Source organism: Equus asinus, chromosome 12 (assembly GCF_041296235.1).
Source record: "Equus asinus isolate D_3611 breed Donkey chromosome 12, EquAss-T2T_v2, whole genome shotgun sequence".
NCBI classification, from domain to species: domain Eukaryota; kingdom Metazoa; phylum Chordata; class Mammalia; order Perissodactyla; family Equidae; genus Equus; species Equus asinus.
The window spans coordinates 6,210,699-6,238,585 of NC_091801.1; the positions used below are offsets into that span (position 1 = coordinate 6,210,699).

Here is a 27,887-nt window from a genome sequence, read left to right on the forward strand (position 1 = left end):
ATTTCTAGTCGACAGATGAAGATCCCAAGGCTCAACCAGTAATTTGGCTAAGCTCACACAGGCAAAATGGAAGAGCTTTGTTCTAAAAACTTTGTTTCTCTTTTTTTTTTTTTTTTAAGGAAGATTAGCCCTGAGCTAACATCTGCTGTTAACCCTCTTCTTTTTGCTGAGGCGGACTGGCCCTGAGCTAACATCCGTGCCCATCTTCCTCTACTTTATATGTGGGACGCCTACCACAGCATGGCTTGCCAAGCAGTGCCATGTCCGCACCGGGGATCAGAACCGGTGAACCCAGGCTGCCAAAGTAGGGCGTGCGCACTTAACCGCTGTGTCACCGGCCAGCCCCTAAAAACTTTCTTTCTGTTTTAAAGCTTAGGGTCTTTTCACTATTTACATGACCTTCTTTCCCTCTGCATGGCTTGGTCCAAAGGAGAAATCCATTAAGTATGTATTTAATTAAATAACATAGGGATGAAGAGGCTGGTATGAGGCATTAACTTTAAGGGATCCTACGAGCATTGTTGAATTCATGGAGGGGTACATTTAAGTAAGAACTTCTTCAGTATGGGAAAATATTCATTTGTGGTTCACTAACCACTATTTTTTGTTGGGAGAACGTTGAACAAGTGAAACAGATGCACTGAAAGTTATAATGAGGAGTTGCTTAACCATTCAGCCATGCATGTTTTTATTCAATAGATAATTTTTGATCATCTCTATGTTTCAGGCATTATGCAAAATGTTGAGGAGATGATTAAGAACAAGATAGAGACATTTTACAGCTTAGAGAAGAAGAGTTAAGTAAATGATCTCACAAATAATGGACTTTATAAGTTAAAGTTCTAATAAGTTCTATGGAGAAATTGGAAGTACAGAGAACGATAACAACAAATAATAGAGAAAGCTGATTTTAGGAGTCAAAAAAAGGTGACCTGAGGGGCTGGCCCCGTGCCTGAGTGGTTAAGTTCACGTGCTCCGCCGCAGGCGGGCCAGTGTTTTGGTTCGAATCCTGGGCGCGGACATGGCACTGCTCATCAAACCACGCTGAGGCAGCGTCCCACATGCCACAACTAGAAGGACCTACAACGAAGAATATGCAACTATGTACCGGGGGGCTTTGGGGAGAAAAAGGAAAAAATAAAATCTTTAAAAAAAAAAAAAAGGTGACCTGAGAAAATGACATGTAAGCTGGAATTTGAATGATGAATAGATGTTAGCAAGGTTTAGAGAAGGGAAATTGGTATTCCAAGATAAGGAAACATTAACATTCATTCATTCATCCATCATGTTTTCTGAGTACAAACTACATACCCAAAGTGGTTCTAGATGCTGGAGATTCAGCAGTGAAAGAGGAAGACTAAAACCCATGCATTTTTGGAGTCTACTTTCTAGTTAGGGGAAGACAGAATTAATTAATTAAGAAAATAAGGTACTATATGTGTTATGTGGAGAAAATAAAGCAGATAGTGTTAGAGAGTTAAAATTTTAGACAATGTGTGCAAAACTCTTGAGTCTGAAGTATTAGAGTTTGAAAGAAAACAAGGGTGGCTGGGGTTGGAGACAGAAGAGGAGAATGCTGAGAGATTGCCTTTAAAGGCAAGCAGAATCTGGATCACACATGGTCCACACAATGTGCTACGGATCTTGTATTTATCCGAACAACAAAGGAAAATCAATCAGAATTTAAAACAAAAGATTTAGTCATTAATTTATAATTCAATGGAAAAAAATCAATTTTACCCAATTTAATGTGTAGCACTTTTAGAAACATGTGGTATGCAAAACAAGATACATTTGAATTAAAAATCATTCTCTTCCATTAATTCATAACTTCAACAGGGAAAAGATAACACTTGCAAGCAAGCAAACCATCCAAATGTAAATTCATATTTCATCCAGCAATGGGTATACAGAAGAAGTTTTTAAATCAATGATGTAGCTGAAAATAACACATGAATCTTCATTCAATACTCATCCTACAAATGTGGTTTCATAAAGAGTTCTCAGCATCTAGTGTATTTTTCATTTTCTAATCTCAATTGATCTCAGCTAATAAGGAGGCTGTTGTTCAAAAGAATGATCTTGTTCAGGATGATTTACCATGGTTAAGATGGCAAAGGAAATTGGAAATTTATAGATCTGTTAAAAAGACCCAGACGTCAACCTAATTGATACATTTTGGCCACCCCTTGAAATTACATCCATTTTTAGAATGTCAAATGAATTCTCTAAAGCAACAGAAGAATTACCCTTTAAACATACTGCAGAATCATCATCAAATAGTTATTTATTAAGCAGCTCAACAAGCATGTACACATTCTTTTCATCAGTTCTTTTTTTTCATAGAACCAAATATTCATTGTATATAACACTCGATCACAATAAGGAGCACGAAAGTAGCCATTATGAAAAATAATAATTTTGCAAAAATAGAAGTTTTATTGCCCTAATTCATAATGAAGATATACAGTGTCTGTGACAGAGTTTTGCCTGCATAGCTCTTTATCCATGTTTTCTCAAATCTCTGTCCCTTCCTAATCAGAAAGAAGTTAAAGAATCTAAGGGTTATAAGATTTGGCTGTAAAATGTTTTCTACACCAGCCACTTACTGGATATAGAGTGAGAGGTAGCCCTCTGCCTCAATATCGCCCTTACTGCATGACCTACCCAGAGTTGATTCTTACACCTTCCTTTACCTCCAAAATTTTGTTATAGCTGAGTACAATCACATGACATGTTGTACCTAATCAAGGAACACACTATAGTCTCCAACCCAGCCCCTTCCCTCTCAGTTAATGATAATTATAAACTTCCTTTTGCCCAGGCTGAAAACCTTGGAGTCATCCTCAACACCTCTCATTCTTACCCTACATCCAACCCATCAGCAAGCCCCATGTGCTCTAACTACTACAAAAACCTGAACACTCACCACCACCAACACTGCTAATACCCTCTTCCAAGGCACTCTCATCTCTCGTGGGCCCAACCCCCCCCCTCCACTGACTCCCCACCTCACTCCAGTAAGAAGCCAAGGTCTTCACAGATGTCTTCAAGCCCTATATGAAGTGCTACTGACCCAGACCCTCCCTTCACCAGTACCTCGCTGTCCACATAGCCTCTCCTTCCACCCTGGTCCACTGTGCTCTGCTATGCTGGCCTTCCCACTCTGGCTAGGATGCCCCAGGCAGTCTCGCTGCACAGCATTTGCCCTGGCTGCTCTTCTGTCTATAAACCTGTCCCCAGACATCCATTTTGTTCACGCCACCTTCTTAGGTCTTTATTAAGTATCACCTTCTCACCCTATTTAAAATTACAGCCCTCTCTCCTCATCCCCTCACCCCGACAGAACTCCTGTTCCCTTTCCCAGAGGGAAAAGGATAGCACTTACCACCATCTGGCTTATGCTGTTTGGGATTTGTTACTGTTGATTTTCCATGCCCCTCCCCACTAGAATGCTCCCCATGAGAGCAGGGATTTTTAATTTTTTGTTCACCAGTGTACTCCCAAGTCCTAGAACAGACCCTGGTACATCATAGGCACTCTATCGATATTTGTTGAATAAACGAATGAATGAAGAAATACACATAAGTGATAAAATATTCAAATGATGGTATAAAATATGAAAATACTGGGAAACACATTTCCTAGTAAATTCCTGAGATCAGTATGCAAAGCTTCTCGCAAAATTTCTGGCCATCTTAATTTGGGCAAAGGAAAAAACTCTGGACAAATGTTGCACCCAGCACTTGAGAAGGAGGCAATCACTTTCTCAAATTAAAAACATACTCTCTAGAAACTAATTCATATTTTTAAATATGTGATTCTTTTTCATTGGTGGGAATTTGAAGGAGTAAAGTTAATAGCTGTTACTGCACCATCACAAAAAACCCTATAGTTCATTATATGTGAATATCCAATTTGTGCCAAAACAATTTAAGCCATCATTTCAAAATAATTTTGTGGATGCTTATCAGGACAGCAAAAATTACCTCTAAAGAATAATTACCTGTGAAAATGTTACAAACTTTCCTTCTGGGGCAAACAAAGATGCTGCTTCCCAAAACACACACGTGCAGCGCCTGCATGTGCACACACACACTGGCTGCTAGGATAGTGGTGATGGTAGTCTTGATGATGGGTTTTTCTTTGCTTCACACCCTTTCTCAACTCTACTGATTTAAGCCCTAAACATTATAAATGCTCTGGGTTTTCATAATATTGTTTTTCATTCTTCTCCATCCTGTTGCCTTCCTTTAAATATGTCCCAATTTGCCTCCTTCATGTTGAAGTGTAGTTCTTGGAACTATGCACATAATTCCAGGTGTTTTTGACCAGTCAAGCAGGGTGAAAGAAGCTACCATGATCATGTTCCTTGCTCTGAAGATTCCATTTTTATTAATGCTGATTAAGATTATAAAGCTGTAGGGGCAGCTGTATGTCAGTGTTGAGTCGTTCATTTATTCAGTGGACAGATATTTTTTGAGGCTTTACCATGTGCCAAGCACTGAACAGTGAGCTGGTGATGTAATGAATAAGATACAGTCTTTTTCCTTGAGTGATAAAGAAGAAACATATACTAATTAATATATGCAAATATAAACTTAGAAATTTTATAAATGTTACAAAGAACAGTTCTGGGAAACATGAGAATGTATATTGGGGTAGGTAAAATAATGCCCCCCCAAATTGTCCATATCCTAATCCCCAAAGCGTAGGACTCTGCAACCTTACGTGGCAAAAGGGACTTCGCCAGTATGATTAAGTTAAGGATCTTGAGATGGGGAGAGTATCCTGAAATATCCAGGTGGGCTCAATGTAATCACAAAGGTCCTTAAAAGAGGAAGGCAGAAGGGTCAGAGCTAGAGAAGGAGATTGGTGGAAAGGTGAAGGACAAGAAAAAACAGGTATTAGAGGATGTCGCTTTGCTGGCCTTGAAGATGGAGGAAGAGGTCATGAACCACGGAATGCAGGCAGCCTTTAGAAGCTGGAAAAGACAAGAACTGTATTCTCCCCTAGAGCCTTCAGAAGCAGTACAGCCATGCAAACACATTGGTTTTGGGACTTCTGACCTCCAGTACTGTAAGATACTAAATTTGTGTTGTTTTAAGCCACTAAATTTGTGGTAATCTGTTACAGCAATGGGAAACCAGTACATATAACAAAGGACCTGATCCAATCTGGGGCAGGTCCTAGAAGGCTCTTCTGAGAGATGAAAGATGAGTCTGGCAAAAGGAGATAGTATTCCAGACTAAGGGACTAGTCAATGAGGTTGGGCAGGAGGATAGCTGGTAAGTACAGTCAATTCAGAGGTCAGTGGGGTGAGGAAAGGGGAGAGTGGTTTTAGATGCTGTGGACAGGGAAGCAGAAGTTGAGTCATTTTTGTAAGCCATTTTTTGAAATGGAGGTAAGTCTCTATCTTAAAGTATTTTGTGAAGTTTAAATGAAATGATCCATGTAAGTGCCTGGTACATAATAATCAAAGAATGTTAGCTGATATTATTGTTAAAGTTTGTTACAATGTTCAGGATTTGACTTAGAACATGGTATGCAAGATAAACTGATGGTCAGAGATAGATATAACAAATTTACAGAAAAGTGCATAAATGAATAAAGACAGATTAACAAAGAGTTCTACAGTGAACATCTAGATAACCACAACCCACACCCCTGTCCTCATGGAGCTTACAGCTTAGAGGGGGAGACAAACATTAATCAAATAATCATACAAATACAAAACTGAGTCTGAGACAAATGCTTTGAAGGAGATACAAAGTGAATGTAATGATGAACATGCTAGTAAGTGAGAACAAAAAAAAGTTTCCTAAGGAAGAGACACTTGAGGTGACAGCTAAAGGAAAAGCAGAAACGAACTAGATCAAATGGGTGAGGGAAGAGCATTCTAGGTAGAAGGAACAGCACCTGGAAAGGGCCTAAGGCTATGGTGAGCTCGAAGAGGCCTTTGAGAGATAATGAGTGAGAAAAACCTAAGTTGGGCCAAGATTTGAAAGACTTTAAATGCGAAGCAGAGACAATCCTCCACAGACTATGTGAGCTCCTTGAGATCTGGGACCACGTCTCATTCAATTCTGTATCAAACCTAGAATAGTATCAGACATGTAATAGATGCTCAAAACACTTGTTGAATTGACTTGAGTGCAGACTTTATCTTGTAGCTAACAGAAGCCACCGCAGACTTTTTAGTCAGGTAGATTAGAATACTGCCTGGTTAGTGCTAGTAAGAAAAGCATGCGGCAAGTGCTACTAGAGCAGACACCTGATGTCCCGTAGGACTGAATTTTGTCTGTGCGTTCAGAAGCCCTTCCCAGATGAAAGGGTAACAGAATGGCATTCTGAAGCTGAAGTAAGAGAAACGTGTTTCCTAAACTGATCTGACCCTAGGAATGGATGTGAGGGCACTTGTTAAAAATAGCGCTTCCCAGGACCCACCCCAGACCCTCTAAATCAGACCCAAAGAGGGGTAGTGGCAGCCCTATCTATTAACAAGCCCTCCACCTGATTCTTATTCCCAAGAAAGTCTGGGCAACCTTGGTACAGAGACCATTCAACGGAAAAAGAAAGCCATGTGCCAAATTCTGAACATATGAAAGAGCCAGAAGGCCTATTCAGGAAATGGCTGGAAAGCAAGGGGCCTAGGGGGAGTGGTTATGGTCCAGGCTGGGGATGGTGAAAGCTTTACCGATAAGGCTTTTCCTGACAACGCTCAAGACGCTTGTGAACAATGGAGAACCAATGCAAGATCACAGGCAAGGAAGTGAACTTTTTGGGAAGAACAAATCAGGGAAACTGAAGAGTACAGGTTTGAGAGACATCTGTGAGGCAGAGTAGCTAGCATTTGACAGCTTCTTCCAGGACAGAGGTAGGAAAGGAGAGGTGGAGAAGGAATGCGAGGTTCCCAACGCGGTCGACTGCCTTTCCCAGGGAGGGAGGATGTGGTGAGAAACCCTTTCATGTTGGATTCAAGTTTTACACATGACACCACATGAATGTGTCTAAAGACAGATGGCAATAGTTCTCAGGGCTGAGATGATGAATATGGGAGTCACTGGAAACATGGGAATTTCACTTGTACGAGGATGTTAGGACCAAGGACAAAATTATGGGGAAACAGGCATATCTAAGTGGCACCTAGAGGAGAAATCAGCAAAGGAGACTAAACAGAGATGGAGGAGCTGGTGACTACAATCTTGACGACTGTGATGTCTAAGACCTATACCCCCAGGCTAAGTGAACTGAAAAAATGAAACTATTTCCATAATGATTGGACTGATGTAACATATCCGCCATCTACCTAAAACAGTCAAACACCGAGTAAAATTCTAGAAAACGTGCTCTTGCCTGACCCAATCGGCTAAAATAAACATACAAAATCAGCAAGCCACTGATTCTTAGATTCAAGAACACTAGAAGGCGTCCACACGTGGATTTTACTCTTGGTTCTTCCACTTATTTGGGCAAATCATTAAACTTGTGGGAATCTATTTCCTCATCTTAAACAAAGAAAAGCTAAGGAGCTGGGGTCGCTGGATGGCGTCTCAGGTTGCTCCCAGCTCTGAAGTCTGGTTTCTCCAGGGACCCCAGGGGGTCTCGGATGGAGCGCTGAGGGGGGGGGGGCAATCCTGCGTGAATGACACCCTCCCCGCCTGCGCCATGAAGACTGACTCGGGCACCCAGAGTTGGACACGAGGCGTTGCTTTCCCGCCCGTCACCAGGACAGCTTTGTCGTCCACCCACCGAGTCGTGTGTGTCGCGTCAACGGCGTGGCCTCCATCAGTCCCCACCCGGAAGGCCCTCGGTGCTCAGCACCCGGGGGACGCCCCCCGCACGCGGACCCCCACAGCCCGGGACTCCACACGCTTCCTTCCCCCGCACGCGGACCCCCGCCACAGCCCAGGCACCCAGCAGGCTCCGACCCCCCCCCCCCGACTGCCCGGAACCCCGCAGGCTTTTTCCCCCTCTCACCCGCCTCCGCACACGGACCCCCCCCCACCGCCCCGGGACCCCGCAGGCTTCCTCTCGCCCCCCGCACGTGGACCCCCACCTCCCGGGGACCCTACACGCTTTCCTCAGGTTTGTCACCTAAGAGAAAAATACACCCGGGACCCAGTTTCAAGAGGTGGAGACTTTTTTTCTACTGCCATTTAAGAAAAAACAATACAGGACCCGCCCGGTTGTTTGCGTTGCCCCCATGGTTTGGCCAGTTCGGATCCTGGGCGCGGACATGGCACCACTCATGAGACCACGCTCAGGCGGCGTCCCACATGCCACAACTAGAAGGACCCACCACTAAAAATATACAGCTATGTACTGGGGGGCTTTGGGGAGAAAAAGCAGGAAGAAAAAAGATTGGCAACAGTTGTTGGCTCAGGTGCCAATCTTTTTTTTTTTTTTAAAAAAGCAATACAAGAAAAAGGAAAAGAAACACTCCACTTTAAAAAGCCTGCTGACCCCGCTGCGAGGGGTGCCGACTCTAAAGACCATAATCGGGCCGCGCGGGGCGCAGGAAGCGGGCATCGACGGTCCCCCGCTCCTGCCCCCGACGCCGCGCGCGATAATTCAGAAAACATCAAAAGGCAGTTCTGACGCGGCCGCCTCGCCCCACGGGCGGCGCGGGGGAAACGGCAGAGCGCACGCTTCCAGAAGGCCAGCCGAGGGCTTCCCGAAGGAGCCGGGCAGCGGCCTCCCACCCGGGGACAACACTCCCCTGGACGCCTCACCCGGCGCCTGCGCGCAAACGCTCGGGATGCCGCGCCCTCTCCGCAGCCCGGCCGCTTCCGGCCCGCGCCCCGCCCCCACTTCAGGCCCCGCCCCCTGCAGGCCCCGCCCCCGGGGCGCCGCGCTCCCAGCAGGCGCCGCGCGCGCGTGCGCCGTCGCCCCGCCCGTCGGCTCCGCCCCGCCCCTCGCGGCGCCGAGTGATGGCGGAGCTGGACATCGGGTGGCACTGCCAGGTGCAGCATTGCCGGCAGCGAGGTGAGGGAGGAGGCCCGGGCCCCGCTCAGCCTCCACAGAGGGTGGGGGAGAGTGAGGGGAGGCCGCGGGGGTCCGAGAGGCGGGGCGGGCCTGCAGTGAGAGGCATCGGGGCTCCAGTTGGAAGGGGCTTGCGGTCTCCTTGGAAGGAACCGTGCGGCCCCGGGAACCTGTGGTCGCGCTCGCTGAGGTCGGGCGTGGAGAGGCCCCGTGGCGCCGGGGGGCGGACGCTTGGGGCCCGGTTCCCCTCTGGTCCTGCCGCCGCCTTGGGGTGGTGTGTGGGGGTGTCACAGTTGATTAGTTCATCTTCCTTTCCAACTTCAGGTGTCTTTTTTCTTAAAGTGTAAATATCTGAACAGAGGCCGGAGTCTAGATGTTTTGGACTAGTGGAGCGGGGTTAAGATTTAGAGTATTATGTTAGGGGAGAATCCTAAATTCCTTTGGCTTCTGGATGAATAAAAGGATGGTGTCAGGTGTCAGGAAATTATCCTAATTTTAAATCGTCCCCCTGGGTCCTCCTGGTTTGCATCTGATATTTAGTTGGTCACCAAAAGTCTCGAAATAGCAAGCATGTACAATTTTTCCAATTTGGAAGAGGCATAAAAGGTTTGCAGAGTATTGTGTGCTTCAGTTTCCTTCTCGTTGACCATATGTACATCCCTTCGTGGTATGACACGTGCTTAGAGCATCATGCCGTCGGAACAGGAGACAGTTCATTAAGCCCACTTCGCAGGTGCAGGAAGCACTCTTGTCCCACAAGCAGAATTATCCAGGGGTCCCTTTGGGTAATCATAAGACCTCTTCTTTCTGTTTCAGGTTAAGATACCCTGCAGGATGAGAAATTTGGGGAACAATTGTAGCTCTCTCGAAAGTGCAATGGCTTTTGTTTTCACTTAGAAAAAATGATGTGATCGGCTATATCCAGCCTCCCTTGTCTGTATACTGTAATTTCATATGAGGTACGCTGAAAGCCATTTAGAGAGTGACTCACTGTATCTGGCCATTAATGGTCAGTCGCCACATCTGAGAGTGGATACTCTCATGTACTTTCCAAAAATTCAGTTCTTAACTAAGTTGTTAATTACTTAGTCCCAACCTAGTCGTTCTCAACAGCATGGAAAGAAGAAATTCAGGACTAAATTTTGCAATATCAGTCAATGGATCTATTGAATTTCTGGAATTTCTTTGAAAATATCTCCACCTAGCCACCACAGGATCTTTCTGAGTTCAGTATATTCAACACAAGTTAATTTTTGTAATTATTTTTTATTATAGTTACTGTCTTACTATTCTTGTCTTTGACGTGTGTCTCATTTGGTTTTTACAGTTAGCCTGTGAAGTAGATATAGCATATATATAGATAGGCCCACACGTGTATATGCACAAACACATACATACAGACCTCTATATCTATTTATTTCTATATTACCTAGTAATAGAACTTTGCTTTTGTGTGCATATGTGGAAATATACACTACATACTATACTAAATACTATATGAAGTAAATACATAAATAGGTATATACTTATATATATATATATGTGTGTATATATAGTCTCCAAAGTTCTGCTATTAAGTAACTTGCCTAGCATTACTAGGGTAGTAAGCAGTGAAATCAGAATTGAAACCCAATTTTTCACTTCAAATGCAGGATTTTTGCAATATACGATCCTCAAAAATAACACCTAGTAAATCTGGAAAACAAACCCAATAAACAATTTTTTTTCTGACTTAGCATGTAGATTTTCCTCCTGATAATCTAATTCCTTTCTTTTGGAGGGCTTGAGGTTGTGAGGGCTTTTGTTTAAGCTCTGCTTGCTGCGCTAGGATATTGGTCCAAAAGGAAAATTCTCCTTTAGAGCTGCTTCAGTACCTTAAGATTCTTCTTGCTTAAGAAAATTGAATCAAAATCAGATACTGACCAGTACATATAACATTTTCCCTTAATTTTAGATTTTCTTCCATTTGTATGTGATGGTTGTTCAGGAATATTTTGGTAAGTTTTTATGCAAGATTTGGAAGTAATTTTAGTGTTTGTAGCATGAGGTTTATTTCTGAAAAGCAAAATGATTTAAAATAGTTCTTTAGCCTTTGATATTTATTATGATAATTACTTGGGGAAAAAAATCAAATAGACTAGTCTTAGGCTCTGATTACTTGTACGTATATGTGCTAATCTTTAAACTTCCAGAAATGGAGTTCTGTGTGTGACTGTCATGTAAAGGTTATATTTGTGTCTTTTAATTACAAGGAGAGAACATATCCACAATACAAAGAACCAGTTATGATTATTAGTCTTATTTGAATTAATAAAATGAAAAGAGCCCAACCTGTACATTTCTGAAACTGGGTACCACGTGTCCTTTGCACACACATCACATGCAAAGTAAAACTGGAGAACTAACCAAGGAATTTGGAAAATGTATTTTCTTTGCAATTAAACTTTCATATATCAGCTATTTAATTTATTAAGTAGAGCCCTGAAAGAACAAATTCTTGTCGGAGGATAATTCAGAAAGATTTATTAGAAGTAAATTTATTAGAAGTAAAAATTCAGAACTGGAGCATTCCTTTGAAATGTTTTTACTGATGTTCTTTGAGAAATACAAGAAATCAGAAGATTCTGTGTATTTTTCTCACGTTAAAGCACTCAAAGGTGATTTAGAGTAGTGAATTGTTTTTACTTATATGGAAGTTGAACAGTTGTGTTTTAAAACTTTTGAGACTATAGATGCTCCATCTTTATCTGGCATTTCAGTTTTTTCTTACATGCAGAGTTCTTAATGAGTGTGATTGTGATTAATCTTAAGGATACTATTAAAATATCTCAAAGTACTGCATTTATCTGAAAGTAAATTATTTGATTGGATTTAAATAAACACTTTTTTTTAAATCATTTAAGCCTTGAACACAGAAGCAAGGAGTCACATAGCTGTCCTGAGGTATGTTAATAATTCTCCTCTCTAATAAAACATGTTTGTTTTTATGCACTTTCAGTCAGCATTTGATTAGGTTTCAGACCAATCAGTATGCCGCAAATTAAAATTTGGCGTCCTAAACTGATTATATAAAGAGGCTCTTACTTCATTTGTATTATTTTTCTTAGTTTGTTTTAAAGGAAAATTGGTCTACTTGGTATTTATAAGTTTTCATTCTTATAATTCTTATTTTTTTACATTTCATTTCTGTTTAGGTACCCGCTTTACAGCTTTAGGATCTGTATTTATAAATCTACGATGGCTTTGACACCCTCATCATTTACTCCTTCCAGTGTTCTTTCACTCTTGTGTTCATTTTCACTGCTGCCTGATGTTAGGATTTTGTTGTATTAAATTGTTCTGACTCAGTCAGCCTTGGACTACCAGGAACAAACCTGTAGTCCAACAAAACCTCCACCCTAAATCTGACCAAATTGAAAGATTAAAAAAGACTAGCAGATAGAAACGACAATATCGTATTTATTCCTGAAAAAGGATAAATTGAATGATGGAGCTTAATGTAGAGCCAAATGGGTCTGCAAAGGAAATCCAAAATTAGGCAGACTGCCCAGCAGTCACGGCACTGCTGGACCAGGTTAGGCCTTCTCCTTGAGGGCAGTTCGGTTCTAAGAGGAAAGAAGAGAAAGCTGAGCCCGCCATGCCTAATGTAATTTTCTCAAATTTGACAATTAGATACGTTGCTCCACCTGCCTTGGGTGGGCGAGAGGCTGGAAGTTAAGCTGAATTGACTCCATCTGGAAAGAAGCATTTGCCTCACACTTTTCAGTTGATATTTGTTCCTGCCCACCATTTACCAAGCACTTTACTAGGGAGTTTTACATCTGTCCTCTCGATTATAGAAAGTTAGGTTAAAAGAGTTTCAGTCAAAATCTGGCCCTTTGAAGTTTAGGTAGTTTATTTGAGGAAAATAAAAATTAGCTAACATGTTGGTATTATGCAGATTAATTAGAAGGAAATGCTCATTTAGAGTCATAGTAAACATTCTGATGTTTCTTACACAGCTTGTAAATCTGCCCTGTACTTTCCTTTTTCTTAGGATGTAATTTGATTTCTAAGAATGTCTCTCATAGAGTTTCTCTCAATTAGATCTCATTATTTAAATAGTGAAATAAAAATTTTACTTTTAGAACATTGGAACAAATTTGGAAAAATAGTTAAGAAATTAATAAGATGTAACTATCATTTACATAGGGGACTGCCCTTTGATTATAGATTTGAAGCAATTATTTCCCTAAATTTATTCAACTCTAGAAATCTAATTACTTAGTACTCAAAATATCTTGGTTGGTTTGTTTTCTTTAATCTTATAAAATCTTGTCTTTCTCTGATGTAATATTTGCTGGTAATATATTAAATACAGCATAGAGGATAGTATATCATTATGAAAACTGCTTTAGCCCTCTGTATCAGGGATAAACATAATTTTTAAAGGTCCTCTTACATATATTTAACCACCTAAAATTGGTGTAGAAAGTAGGGATGACTTGCCATTTGAGGGTTGATAAGATGATTACCTCAGCATATTATTATGGAGCATCTTTGGGACTATTAGAAAATAGAAGACTAAAATTATAAAGAATAACTGAATAGTCATTTTGGCTTGACTTAGAAGATAAGTATACCACAGCAGGAAAACTGAAAATGTGGAGCAGTCAGCACAGCAGTCATTTCTCACACAGGCGTTTGTTATCATCTGTTACACAAGAGTGAGTTGCTCTTATAAGTTCTGCAAAATGGAAAAATGATAGGAACATCTAAACTAGATTTGTTGATTTGCTTTAAATGTGAAATATAATGCCATTTCCCCTTGTTACATTTTCAGGTGACTGTAAGCAATGAGAGACTGAAGTCAGATAAGCATACCTCCTACCCATGCTCATTCAAGGACTGTGCTGAAAGAGAGCTTGTGCCAGTCATATGTCCTTATTGTGAGAAGAATTTTTGCCTGAGGTGATTGCTCAGACCATTCAGAACTCTGCTTATCTGTTTAAGGCATATGCAAATACATGAACTAGTGTCACTCTTGTGTTGCTTGTAGACACCGTCATCAGTCAGATCATGAATGTGAAAAACTGGAAATCCCTAAGCCTCGAATGGCTGCCACCCAGAAACTTGTTAAAGACATTATTGGCAAGTATCTGGAAACCTTGTTTTGTTATTCCTTACTGCTGTATACTCTTAGTTCCAGGGACCCTGTTTCTTGTGTCTTTGCCAGTTTGCCAGTTATGGAAGGTCTTATTAACAACCCTGATGGTTATAACTTGCTATAGATTTTTGACATTCTTGTGACATTATTTCTCACAAGGCCTACCTAATCAATGAAAATTTGGAAATGCTGTGGAAGTGCCCTAGCAGGTGTTCTCTTTTGCTCTTCTCTTTTATTAGCCCATTAACCATCATGGCTAGAAATGGTATTCATGCAGCTGAAGTAGTGGTTTGCCTTCTTTAAAGACTAAACTTGAAGCCTAGCCAGCTGTTCTGTGAATGCTGCTGATAATCTGAGATCTGAGGAAAGAATGCATCTGTGACTTAGACCTGTCTCCCTGCCAACATGTTAGGACACTAGGATTTTCGTTCTAGGTTAAGGATAGTACTTTTATTAAAATCTTCTATAACCAAATCCAAAAATTCTCTGTAGATGTGTTAGTGATTGCTTTGGATTAAATAGGCTTAAGTTGGAAAGAAGCACATAACATTTGAGTTTTTTGATGTGTAGATCACTAAGATCAACTCAATGGTATTTTTCCATTGGTCATGTAAATATAATACCTAAAAAATGAATATGGTCTCTGTATATCTCTAATATGTGTAATTCATATATGTTTCAGGGCCATAATTAATAAATAATAATAATAAAACTCTGGAAAATGTAATGTAAAAGTTCTCATGTGCTTATATGCTTATACTTATTTCTTAGATTCCAAGACAGGAGAAACAGCAAGTAAACGACGGAAAGGTGCAAAAAACAGTGAAACAGCTGCAAAAGTAGCATTGATGAAATTAAAGATGCATGCTGACGGAGATAAATCGTTGCCACAGGTTGGTCTTAGAGATTTTGAAAAACAAAAATGTTCCAAATATATTGGAGCCCCCTTTTTATTCTTCCCACCCATCAAGTAACAGCTAACCTGAATCTGATGTGTATCATTCCTAATATTACATGGTATGTGTCTGCCTAAATAATACATAGTTTTGTGAATTTTTTCACTTTTTAAAAATGGCAGTGAACCATATGTAGCCTTCTTTAACTTATTTGGTTTTTCACTTGGCATCATATTTTTAACATTTATCCATGCTAATTTATTCAGTTTAGTCCATTCATCTTGATAGCTGCACATTATTCCATAGTATGAATATACCACAGTTTGTTCTCTTAATGAACATAATTCAGATTTTTTCCATTTTTTGCTATTATAAACTATTTGACAGTGAATGTCCTTGTGTACATGTGGGAGTATTTTTGTAGGGCAGTCTCTTTAAAACTCCATAATATCACTTACATTTTATATGACAACCCGGTACATATAAACATAGATGCATACATACCTTAACACACTTTAGTAAGTAATACCTAGCCTTACAACCATATGCTATTTACGCTGGTATTTTTTACTCTGTTTTATTTTATTTTAAAGATTGTTGACTTTATAACCATGAAGGATTGAGACCTTGAGGGAATACACCTGGAAATAGAAAAGCTGAGTTATAGGCTGTGCTCATCTTCAGCTCTACTAGATATTGTCAACTTTCTCTTGTCAGTGGTTGTACTGATTTATCTCCTTCGTGTGGTGTCTGAGAGTTTCAGTGTTTCTTGTCAACATTGGCTGATACTCATTGTTACCAATCTGATGGATGTGAAATGATACCTCACTGAGGTTTCAAGTTGAATTTCTCTTGTAACTAGTGAAGATCAGCTACTTTGCATTTGTTTATTGGCTGTTTGACTTTCTTCTGTGAATTATTTGCTCATATCCTTTGCCCGTTTTTTTCTCTTGGGTTGTTGGCACCTTTTTATAGGCTTATAATATTCTTTATATATTCTGAATTCTAATCCTTTTTTGATTAAATGTGTTGCATACATCTTCTCTTGGTCTGTGGCTTGTCTTCACTTCGTTTTTGATCTCTTTAGTGGTCCAGACTTATGAAATTTTAATATACTCAAATTTATTAATGATTTTCTTAAGATTTGTGCTTTCTGAAGTAAGTTATTTTCTTCTATTTTCCTTTAAAAATTTAGAAGTTTTATTTTTTTTGTTTAGCTCTTTATTCCATCTGGAATTTAATTACAAGTAAATATTGATAGAGATTTCTTCCCCCCTCAAATGGGTTACCTGTTGTCATGACAAAAGATATAGAAGAGTTCATACTTGTAATGACACCTCTGACTTACACCAGATTGTTCTAGATTTGTGGGACTAGTTTGGGAATCTCATTTCAGTTTCTTTGGTCTGTTTACCTTTGCATTAATTTATCTTAATTATTATAGCTTTATAATAAGTAGGACAAGTCTCTCCACCTTATTCTTTGCTTTCAACCATGTCTATTCTTGACCATTTATTCTTTTTTAAAAATGTTAGGATCACTTTGTCCTGTTCTGTGAAATTGTGATTTTGATAGGAATTGTGCCGAATTTTAGATTAGAGACAGTTGACAAGTTTGACTCTTCCCATCCATGTCTATGGTTTTTATCTTTCCAACTTTATTTAGGTCTTTTTTTGTGTCTTTAAATAACATTACATAGTGCTCAGCACACATATTTTATATCTTAGGTTTATTCTTAGGCTCTTCAGAATTTTTTGCTGCCATTGTAAATGATAACTTTTTACAAAAAAGTATGTTTTCCTGATTGGTTATGGCTGGTTGTTGTATGTTGTCCTTCTATCCAGCAAATAAACTCCTAATAGTTCCCATAGGTTGTAGGTTTTCTGAGATGTTTTCTGTACAGTCATATCTTCTGCAAATGATGGTTGTTTTTTGCTTTTTCAAATTTTCTTACCTCTTCTTCTTCTATGTGTTAGTGCATTGGTTGAGATCTCCAGAACTGTGCTGAATAATATGGGTGATAGCAGGCATCTTCATTATGTTTCTGACTTTAATGCAAATTATTCTAAAATTTCATCATTAAATATTAAGTTTGCTGTAGATTTTCGATAGTAGCCTTTATCAGGTAACATTTCTTTCTATTCCTAGTTTGCTGGGAATATATATCATGAATGGTTATTAAATTTTGCTGTTAAGTTTTTTTCCTATCTCTAGTAAGATGATCATGTTGGGTTTTTCCCCTTATCACTGTGATAAATCACATTGATTGATTTTTCTGTTGTTGAATCACTCACATATTCCAGAATGAACCCTTTGACTCTGTTATATAATTCTTTTAAAATGTACTGCTAAATTAATTTGGTAATATATTATTTAGTGTTGTTTAGTGACATTCGTAGCAAGATTATACTTGTAAAATTAGTTGAGTAGCTTTCCCTCTTCTGTTCTTTGAAACATTTGTAGAGGGTAGGGATTATTTGTTTTTGAAGGTTTGGTGATGGTTGGTATAACCTTTGGATCTGTTGCCTTTTTTTTTTTTTTTTTTGAGGAAGATTAGCCCTGAGCTAACTTTTGGCTGAGGAAGACTGGCCCTGAGCTAACATCCATGCCCATCTTCCTCTACTTTATATGTGGGACGCCTATCACAGCATGGCTTGACCAGCGGTGCGTAGGTCCGCATCTGGGATCTGAACCAGTGAACCCCAGGCTGCTGAAGCAGAACGTGTGAACTTAATTGCTGCGCCACCGGGCAGGCCCCTCTGTTGACTTTTTTGAGGGGAGAATTTTAACTACTGTTTCAAAGTGTTAAATAGTTTTTGTTTTATTTGGGTAATCTGTTTCTTATGAAATAAATTTTGGTAAATAGTATTTTTCTTAAAAATTCCTATCTGGTGTAGATTTTACAGTTTATTGTTATAAAGTTGTTCAAGTTATTCTCTCATGTTTCAAAGTCTCTGTTATGTCATTAGTTAGTCATTCCATTTCATTCTTAATATTTTTCATTTGTATTTTTCTTTGTTTTCCCCTTGAACAGTCTTGCTAGAGGTTTGTGTTTATTTTACTTATTCATATTTTGGTCTTTTCCAGGAACCATATTTTGGTTTTATTGAGCTCTCTATAGTTTGTTTGCTTTCTATTTCACTAAATTCTGCTTTTATATTATTTCCTCTTCTCTGTTTAGATTTTTTCTGATATTTTTCCACCTTCTCACATTGAATGGTGAACTTACCTATTTTCAACCTACTTGTTTTGGTGTGTTTTTTGGTAACTTTATTTTGATACAGTTTCAAACAGAGAAGTTGCAAGAATAGTACAAAGAATTTTTCCACATCCTTTACCCAAATGTACCAGTTACTTAGGTTTTGCCCTATTGCTTTATCATTTGCAGTCTCTCTCTGTATGTATGTATATATATATGTGTGTCTGTGTTTGTGTATATGTGTCATACTAATTTTTGGTCTGCTGATCTATCAGTTTCTGAGACAGATGTGTTCAAATCTGCTAGTGTAGCTGTGGTTTTATCAGGTTTTTTCCTTGTAATTCTAATGGTTTTCCTGATTTGTGTATTATTAACTACATGGAATTTCTTCATTGTTATATCTTCTTTATGAACTTTGCCTTAAATCCTATTTTGAATTATAATAATATTTCACTAACTTTCTTTCGGTGAATATTTAACTTTTATGTCTTTTTTTCATCCCTTTATGTTCAACTTTTCTGTGTTGTTTTGTTTTAGGATGTCTCTTGTAAGCAGCATATAGCTGGACTTTGTTATTTTAATCCAGTTTGATAGTGTCTCTCTTTTATAGGTGAGTTGAATCCATTTATATTTATTGTAATCACCAGTACATTTGAATGTATTTCTTCCATCTTATGATTTTTGCTCATCATCCCTTTTGTTTGATTATTTCTCTGTCATCTTTTCTATTGATTGAATTTTCTATATTCCCTTTGATTCTGCTGGTTTAGAAATCACTGATTATATAATTATCCTTAATATTTTCTTCTTTTGAAATCTTCATTTGAAGTTTCTAAATTTTCAAGGGTAGTACATACTTTTAACAATTGTAACTATTAAAAGATGTAAACAGGAAAAACCAAATACACCCTCCTGTGCCTATTTCCATTGCATTAAAGCAGTGGTTCTCAAATGAGGGTGATTTTGCCCCCTTTAAGCCATTTGGCAATGTCTTGAGACATTTTTGGTTGTTAAACTGGGTATGGGGGTGCTATTGGTATCTAGGGGGTAAAGACCAGGGATGCTGCTAAACATCCTACAGTGCCTAGGACAGTGCCCACAATAAAGAATTTTCTAGTCCAAAATGTCAATAGTGACAAAGTTGAGAGGGCCTGCCCTAAAGTATCCAATATTATTCACATTACAATCATGCACTGCATAACAACGTTTCAGTCAACAGTGGATCACATACACAATGGTGGTCTGATAAGATTAGTACCATATAGCCTAGGTGTGTAGTAGGCTCTACCATCTAGGTTTGTGTAAGTATACCCTATGATGTTCACCATAATAGAAATTGCCTAGTGACACATTTCCCAGAATGTATCCCCATCGTTAAGTGATGCACGACTATACTTTGCAATTCTTTTATTACTCAAAACCTAACAGTGAAAACTTTTATGGCATTTACTTTGTTCCATTCCCTCTTCTAGGACATTTAATCCTCACAACAAGCTTGTGAGATATGTCTCTGTTTTACATATGAGAAAACTGAGGCACAGAAAGGTTAAGTAACTTGCTAGAAGTGTAGCTAGTAAGTGCAGAACTACAAAATGAGACCAGGCAAGCTGGCTTCAGAGACCCTGTTCTCAACACACTTAACAGCTTGTCATGGAGCAGTCCACAATCCTATAGGTAGAACTTTTCCCTGCATCGTTCGTGTCTGTGTGTGTGTATACATGTGTACTTATATATATATGTATACACACACACCCAGGTATGTGTGTGCATGTGTATAATTTTACATATGTGGAAATGTATTCTATTTGTATATGTATACAAAGACATAAGGAGTGTTTTTTTCTCATTATTTTATAAAAATGGCGTCATAGTCATTTAGTCAACACACTTTGAATACCTGCTGTGTATCAGGCTCTGGGGATAGAACAGTAAATAAAACAAAGTCTCTCTCCATATGGAGTTATATTCCAATGAGGTGAGACAGATATTAAATATGTACTATGATGTTGGAATAAAAATTAAGTAGGTTTCAGGTAGGTTACATATCTTTATCTCTGTATATCTTTTTCGTTAGTGCCTGGCAGAAGTTCCCTCAAGTGAGCTGGTATGGCTCTAAGTCATTTTCTTCTAGAGCTTGGCAGTATTTTGTGGTTGGATGTACTGTGACTTACTTTGCTATTTTCCTATTGGTGAACATTCACTTCGTTTCCAGTTTTGGCTACTACGCTAAGTAGCCTCAGCCTGGTACCTTTATTTCTGTGAGATAATGTCTCAGGAGTGTACTTCTGGGTCAAAGAGTCTGTGTATTTTACATTTTAATAGATGTTGCCAAACTGTTTTACAAAGAAGTTGCAACAGTTCGTGTTTCTACCAACATTAATTGTAATAATCAACCTTTGTTGACTGATTACAATATGCCAAGCATTGTTTTGTGACTTTAGACTTTTTATCTCTTTTAATGCTCACAGCTCTCCTGTGATGTATGATTGTCCTCATGTCACAGATGAGTAATCTGCAGGTGTGTTGTGTAAGATCACTGGGTGGTGAGACCCTGCCATCCTGCCCCTTAGTGCCCCGCCTCTTGTGGCCGTCGTGAGAGTGCCCCTCTCCTCCCGCGGTTTCCAGGAGCAGTTGCCATTCTTTTTTAATGTTTCCCAGTCTCAGGGCTGTAAAAACTTATCCCCTAGATGCTTTAACTTGTGTTTCCTTGACTGCGGTACAGTATGAACATCTTTTAATGTGTTGGTTGGCCATTTGGAATTACTCCTCTCTGAATTGCCCATGAGTACCTTTGATCATTTTTCTTTTGGGTTATTTGTCTTTTTATTTTGTTTAGTCAACTTATGGAAACTTTTGGACTGTAGTAGACGTTAATCCTTTATCTATAATCAATCTGCTTCGGAAAAATTTTTTTAATCTATCAAAAATATGTTGATTTCACTTATGTATCTCATTGACATATCAGTATTTTAAATTTTTCTAAGGTGTGTCTTTCATTCCTGTTTTGGTTTTTTTTAAGACTTTTGTTTTTTTTGTTTTTTTGTTTATTTTTTTTCTGAGGAAGATTAGCCCTGAGCTAACACTTGTGTTAGTCTTCCTTCGCTTTATTTGTGGAACACCACCACAGCATGGCTGACAAGTGGTGTAGGTCTATGCCCAGGATCTGAACCCATGAACCTGTGCCACCAAAGCAGAACACACTGAACTTAACCACCACATCACAGGGCCACACCCTAGGACTTTTGTTTTTTTGCATCTGTCTTTAATCTATCTGGAATTTGGTTTTAGCATATGATATGAACTAAGGACCCGCTGTTATTTTCTTCCAATTCTTTAGCTAGTTTTGCTATCATCAATTATTAAATAAGTCAGCGTTGAATTGAAATACGAAAGTATCCCCTTCATGAAAAATTTAAAATTTATTTATACCAGATTTGTTTTTTGGTTTCCTATTCTATTCTGCGCATCTATTTTTTTACTCATATGTTAATACCAATTGATTTGATGCAGTAGCTTTATAGAATGTTCTAACATATGATAATGCCAATCCCATCTGTAGTTTTTCCATATTTTTTCTTAGCAGTTTTTGCTTTATTCGTCCATGTGAACCTTATGATTATTATATCCAAATTTAAAAATATATATCTCTTGGGATTTTTATTCTTTTAGTAATGGAACAAGGTTGTGAGTGACAGACTCCAGCAGATACTTTTAACGAATATAGACTCTTTAAAGGTAAAAGTGTAGAAACTGAGACAAATCATTATCAAAAGCAGGAGATAACACTGCATGGTCTTAGAGTTGTGGCTTGCCATGTCCCCCAGAGTTTCCCACGAGGATGTAAGCTGTGAATAATAGTGCCTATAGGAGGTGAGGATTCTGCCCTTTCTGAGAAGCCTCTTTTGCCGTTCTCAAGAGAATTTTAGACCTTCTTGGTCTCTTCCTCTTTATACTGGGAATTCTGGCTCCTCCCTGTTCACCATGTGCAAGTAAATGATGGAAAACCTTCTCAATACATTATTGAGTGACTTCTATGAACTAGATGAAGTAAAATTCAGTTTCCTAGCAGCATCTATTAGCAAGTCCTGACTGAGGACCATTCCTGAAGGATTCTTATTAGATTTGCATTATATGATATATACTAATTTTGAGAGAATTGGCACTTTTATGACATTGTCTTCCTATCTAAGAACTTTGTCTGTTCATTTATTCAGATCATGTTTTATTGCCTTCTGTAACATTTTATCTTTTTTTTCATTATAGCCTTTTTCTTTCTTTCTTTCTTCCTTTATTTTTGCTGAGGAAGATTCACCATGAGCTAACGTCTGTTGCCAATCTTCTTCTCTTTTTTTTTGCTGAGGAAGATTCTCCCTGAGCTAACATTTGTGCCAGTCTTCCTCTACTTTCTATGTGAGTTGCCACCACAGCACAGCTGACGAGTGGTATAGGCTTGCGCCTGGGATCTGAAACCATGAACCTGGGCCGCCGAAGCAGAATGTGCCAAACTTAAACACTATGCCATAGGGCCAGCCCTATTCCTTATTTGTTTTTTATCTTATGGATTTTCTTTCTATTGTGAACTGAATATTTCATTTCCCCCACCTCTATTTCCAGGTACTTACTGCTAATATAGAGAAAAAGGTTTTCATTACTGTATGTTTGTCTTATTCAGCCACATCACTAAATTTTTTAAACAATTTTAGAAGGTTTTTTTTTCCCTACTAGTGCCTTTGACTTCCTAGGTATGCATTCACACCCATTAACAAATAAGGATAGCTTTAATTTTATTTTTTAATGTACTAGTTATTTGACTTTATTATATTATCTAGAATCTCCAATATAATGTTTTATAATAATAGTGATAACAGGCATGTGCTTACATTTTTAATTTTTAATATAGTAAGACAGGGAACTTGATAGGCCTATCTAGTTAAATATCTCCCATCCCATCATCTTTGTTCACACATAAAGGTTATTTTTGAGTCAGTAGCTATTTACATTTACCTACATGTTTTTTTGAGTTTCTCCTTTGCTCAGGACTCACTTTTATCTTTGCTGAAGTGCGTTCTTTAGTAGCTCATTCGTTGAGAGTCTTTGTTGGTAACTCGTTAAGTCTTTGTCTGAAAGTGCCCTTACTTTACCCTCAGTTGGGCGGGACTGTCTCTTAGACTATCAGCTCTTTCCGTATCCTGTTCATTGGCCTCTGTTGAATGTCGTTGGGGAAACATCTGCTGTCACTCTTATTCTTGTTGATTTATGGGTGATCTTATCTTTTTTTGGTAGCTTTTAAGATTGTGCCATGTTTGTACATGTGGATGTATTTTAATTATCCAATTTGGCCCTTGAGATGTATTTTTAATTTTGTCTCTTCACTTTGGGAAAATTATAATCATTTTATCTCTGAATTTTGCCTCTCCACCATTCCTTTTCTTCTCTTCTGAAACTCTTTTTTAGATTTATAGTTTGGAAATATGGAAACATATATTTGGGGTTTATAATTTCTATTTTTATGTCTGTGTTGCATTCTGCAGGCTGGATTCTCAAATCCATCTTCCAACCAATTAAGCCTTTTTATTGAAGATTATAGAAGTTTATCCTGTTTGATTTCTTATTTCTTTGTTCTCAAAAAGCCTGCTGTCTCTAAATACATAGTGAGGTCTTTCACATGAAAAGAAACTTTATATATGTCATGAATCTTTCAATTGCAAGTTACAGAGCTTGATACCAACTAGCTTAATGAAACAATTATTTTTTAATGTAATGAGGAGTAGCATTAATGTGGTTTCAAGGGATGACCGAATTCCAGGACTCAAATGCTGTTGAAAGAATCTGTTTCCTTGACTTCTCTCTCTCTCTGTGTTGGACTCATCCTTTCCCATTTGTTATTATTATTATTTTTGAGGAAGATTAACCCTGAGCTAACATCTGCTGCCAATCCTCCTCTTTTTTCTGAGGAAGACTGGCCCTGAGCTAACATCCATGCCCCTCTTCCTCTACTTTATATGTGGGACACCTACTATAGCATGGCGTGCCAAGCAGTGCATAGGTCCACACCTGGGATCTGAACCAGCAAACCCTGGGCGGCCTTAATGTGTGAACTTAACCATTGCACCACTGGGCCAGCCCCAATCATCAGTTCCCATTTGAGGAGGCTTTTCCACATTGCCTCAGGAATGGCTGAGAGGCATGAGGGATGGCTGCAGGCAACCCCAGGTTTAATTCAGCAAAACTTAAAAAACTCCAAAAACAAGGACCCCTCCCCGCCAGCTTTTGAACATAAAATCCCAGGAAATGACCATAATTGGCCTAACTTAGGTCACATGCCTGTCTTTGCACAGATCACTCTGCCCAGGGTCTCGGGTCCCATGCCTGTCTTTGCACAGGTCACTCTGCCCAGGGTCTTGGGTCCCATGCCTGTCTTTGCACAGATTGTTCTGCCCAGGGTCTTGGGTCCCATGCCTGTCTTTGCACAGATCGCTCTGCCCAGGGTCTTGGGTCCCATGCCTGTCTTTGCACAGATCGCTCTGCCCAGGGTCTTGGGTCCCATGCCTGTCTTTGCACAGATCGCTCTGCCCAGGGTCTTGGGTCCCATGCCTATGCGTTTGGATAGATGCTGGAGCACTGATTGGTATTCCCACTAAGAGTTGCGTCATTGGAGGGTAATCTCTCTCTTCCCTGAAGAAGAGACAAAGAGATGTCACCAGACAAAAACAGACATCTATTTCATGTACATAATCTGTATTTTAACTTTTTATCTTTACAGACAGAAAGAATTTATTTTCAGGTTTTCTTACCTAAGGGGAGCAAAGAGAAGAGCAAACCAATGTTCTTTTGCCACCGATGGAGCGTTGGAAAGGTCATAGACTTCGCAGCTTCTTTAGCCAGTCTTAAAAATGACAATAACAAATTGACAGCTAAGGTAACAACTGGTTATAATAATTTTTCCCTAAAATTTTTAGGATTCTCTATACAAGCTTGTTTATTTATCACAGTATGATATATTGCTCTCTTAACAGAAATTAAGGTTGTGTCACCTTACTTCCGGAGAAGCCTTACCCTTGGATCATACTTTGGAAACTTGGATTGCTAAGGAGGACTGTCCTTTATATAATGGTGGAAATATTATCTTGGAATATCTTAATGATGAAGAACAGTTTTTAGAAAATGTTGATTCTTACTTGGAATAGTCAGTAAAGGATTCAAGCCGGAAATCATGAGGAAAACTCTATGTTAAGTCAATTTCCTTTATTAAAAATACTATATATTTTTTTGTTTTTAAAAGTCGCTTTTTAACTTATTTTCGCTGTGTAATAATTTATATTATCAGTTTTTTCTATTAAATTGGAGTTTTTGTGTTTTAAAGTTTAACTATGAACTGACCCTAAATTATTAGCAAACTCTTGTGTTTAGTTAGCTTTTATTGGCTGTAGTGACAACAGCAAAGGTGTATGTCTCGTTGGAGTAACGTCAGCTCTTGATTGGCTGTGACTCTACCCTGTGTCGTCTTTACTCCAGCCTCTAAGCTGAAGGAACAGCTCCTTTTTGGGACATTGCCATTCTTATGGCAGAGGAAGAAAGAGCTGACTCACGGACATGTGGGTTGACTCTTAGAAGACAGATGTATCCCTTTTGCTTTAAGCAAGTCCCATGACCAAGCATAGCATCATGGGGCCAGGAAGATAGCCTTACTGTCTGCCTACATCATGATGTATAAATTGATGTGTGTATAGGAATCATAGAAACATAGAGGTCATCTCATTCACTCTTCTAAGTTTTTGGGTGAGGAATCTCAGGCCTAGAAAGGGGAGGTGATTTTCTTGGTGTCACCTAGCTACTTTGGGGCATATCTCTGATAAAGAAGACTCTTCGTATTAGTTTAGTGCAAGAAACGGAGATAACTTCTCACTTTTATCAGGTGCTTATACATTCATTTATTGATATAGTCATTTGAGTACCTACTAAATGTAAGGATTTGATTCTAGTTGCCATGGTGGATACAATAAAGAGATGTATAGTACATACTTACAACAGTAATACAAATCAGTGTGGCAAGTGCCAAATGAATAGATAGTAAGTATAACTATGTTCCAATAGCTCTTTTATCAGAAACTGTAAGATCAGAAGTAGAAATAATCCTTAAATATATTCTCAGATACCAGAAAGTTTTAATACAAACTAATACCTTAGCATCTGACATAATTAATTGCACATAGTAGGTGATCAACACGTGACTCAAGAATTGAACTAAAGCTAAATATACCAGAGAAAATACCTATGGGGCTTGAGAACGAGGGAGGTAAGCCTGGCAGAGATTCAGTTAAACCTAGGGAGGATGAAGAAGAGTCCTGTTAATGATGAAACAGAAAAGACATGAAATAGCACGGAAGGAAGAAGGACGCACGTCAATAGTGAGTGAGGCCACATCCCAGATAGTGGAGCACGCTAGTCTGGAAGAGACTCAGGTACCAGTGTATTCAGAGTCTCTGGGACTGGGGGCTGCAGCGTGAGCAGTCTCCTGAAGAGAACAAGGCTGTGGGTGGGAGAGAAAGTCCCTCTACTTTCTCATTTCCAAATTACTCTGGAATCAGACAACTTTCTCAGGCTTTCATTTAGGGCTTTCAGGTAAGTATACTTAATGAAATTTTTGAGTTTGTCTGCCCCCACCCCACTCTTTCCACCTGCTTGCAGGTAACTAGAATTATAAGTAGAAAACCCACAAGTAGGAAAAAAAAGTTAAATTCAGATAAATAGTTGTAACAACACTATGATACAAATGAGCTTCAGTTAGATGTAATCAGTAAGTACATGTGAATGACAGATTATTGTTTTTCCCAGATTTGTCAGATTTTATTCCCTGCAGTTTTCAAATGAGGAGAAGGCTTGGAGAACCTGAAGGGGAAAGGTTGCAGATAGAGGAGTCTGAGGAAAACAAAATTTACATTCCTCACATCTTTGATCTGGGCTGCAAAAATTGTGAATTAAGGTATTGGTCACATAACTGTAAAGATGGGTTTGGTTTCATAAAGTTTTTGTCAGTTTTGTTTGTCTTTTTAAACTGGGCAATTTCCCTGGGAATTTAACTGAGATATCACACAAACATTAGTTCCATCCCCTGGATTCATTGGCATAACGTATCTTTTTTTTCTTGATGTGGTACATGGAAGTACAATTTATGAAATATAGAGTCTGTTGCATTTGAAAGATTAATCTACGTAAATAGAATTTTTAAAAACTTGTAGAAATGTCAATAAAAAATTGCTTTGACAATTTTTGAGGAACAGATATTTTACGATCTAAAATAATGTTGTATTTAACACAGATTGTGTCACGATTACATGAAGGATCTGCGGAAGTGGTTATATATTCAGAGACTACTAGATCTGTAGGCTCAGTACTAGACAGTTGTAGTGGGTCTTTTTGGTGGTTTTCTTGTTTTTGTTCTCTGCTTGGAAACCCCCTCTTGTTTGGGAAGTACACAATTTTGTGAGTCTGTAGGCTAAAGTCTGAAAAGCCTGATATTTTCCTTTATTCTTGGCAGCCAAGGCAGAGGCATATGACCTATGTTGGGTCAGTTGAGTGTCCTTGTCCCAGCTGGGAATAGGGAATAGGGTTAGAAGGAAAGCGTAAGAGATTAGAATTAGTGCCGCTGGCCTTCCTTTGG

General features: G+C 38.9%; 1 protein-coding gene across 1 annotated transcript; it reads left to right on the forward strand.

Moving 5' to 3' along the window:
• Positions 1-8,874: 8,874 nt before the first annotated feature.
• ZFAND1 (zinc finger AN1-type containing 1) lies at positions 8,875-27,208 on the forward strand. The gene is made up of 8 exons (XM_044780321.2): positions 8,875-8,988; positions 10,940-10,982; positions 11,889-11,928; positions 13,808-13,935; positions 14,024-14,115; positions 14,903-15,024; positions 24,990-25,145; positions 25,243-27,208. The coding sequence occupies exons 1-8, from the start codon at positions 8,934-8,936 to the stop codon at positions 25,411-25,413; spliced, it is 807 nt and encodes a 268-aa protein (XP_044636256.2). The 5' UTR covers positions 8,875-8,933; the 3' UTR covers positions 25,414-27,208.
• Positions 27,209-27,887: the final 679 nt, after the last annotated feature.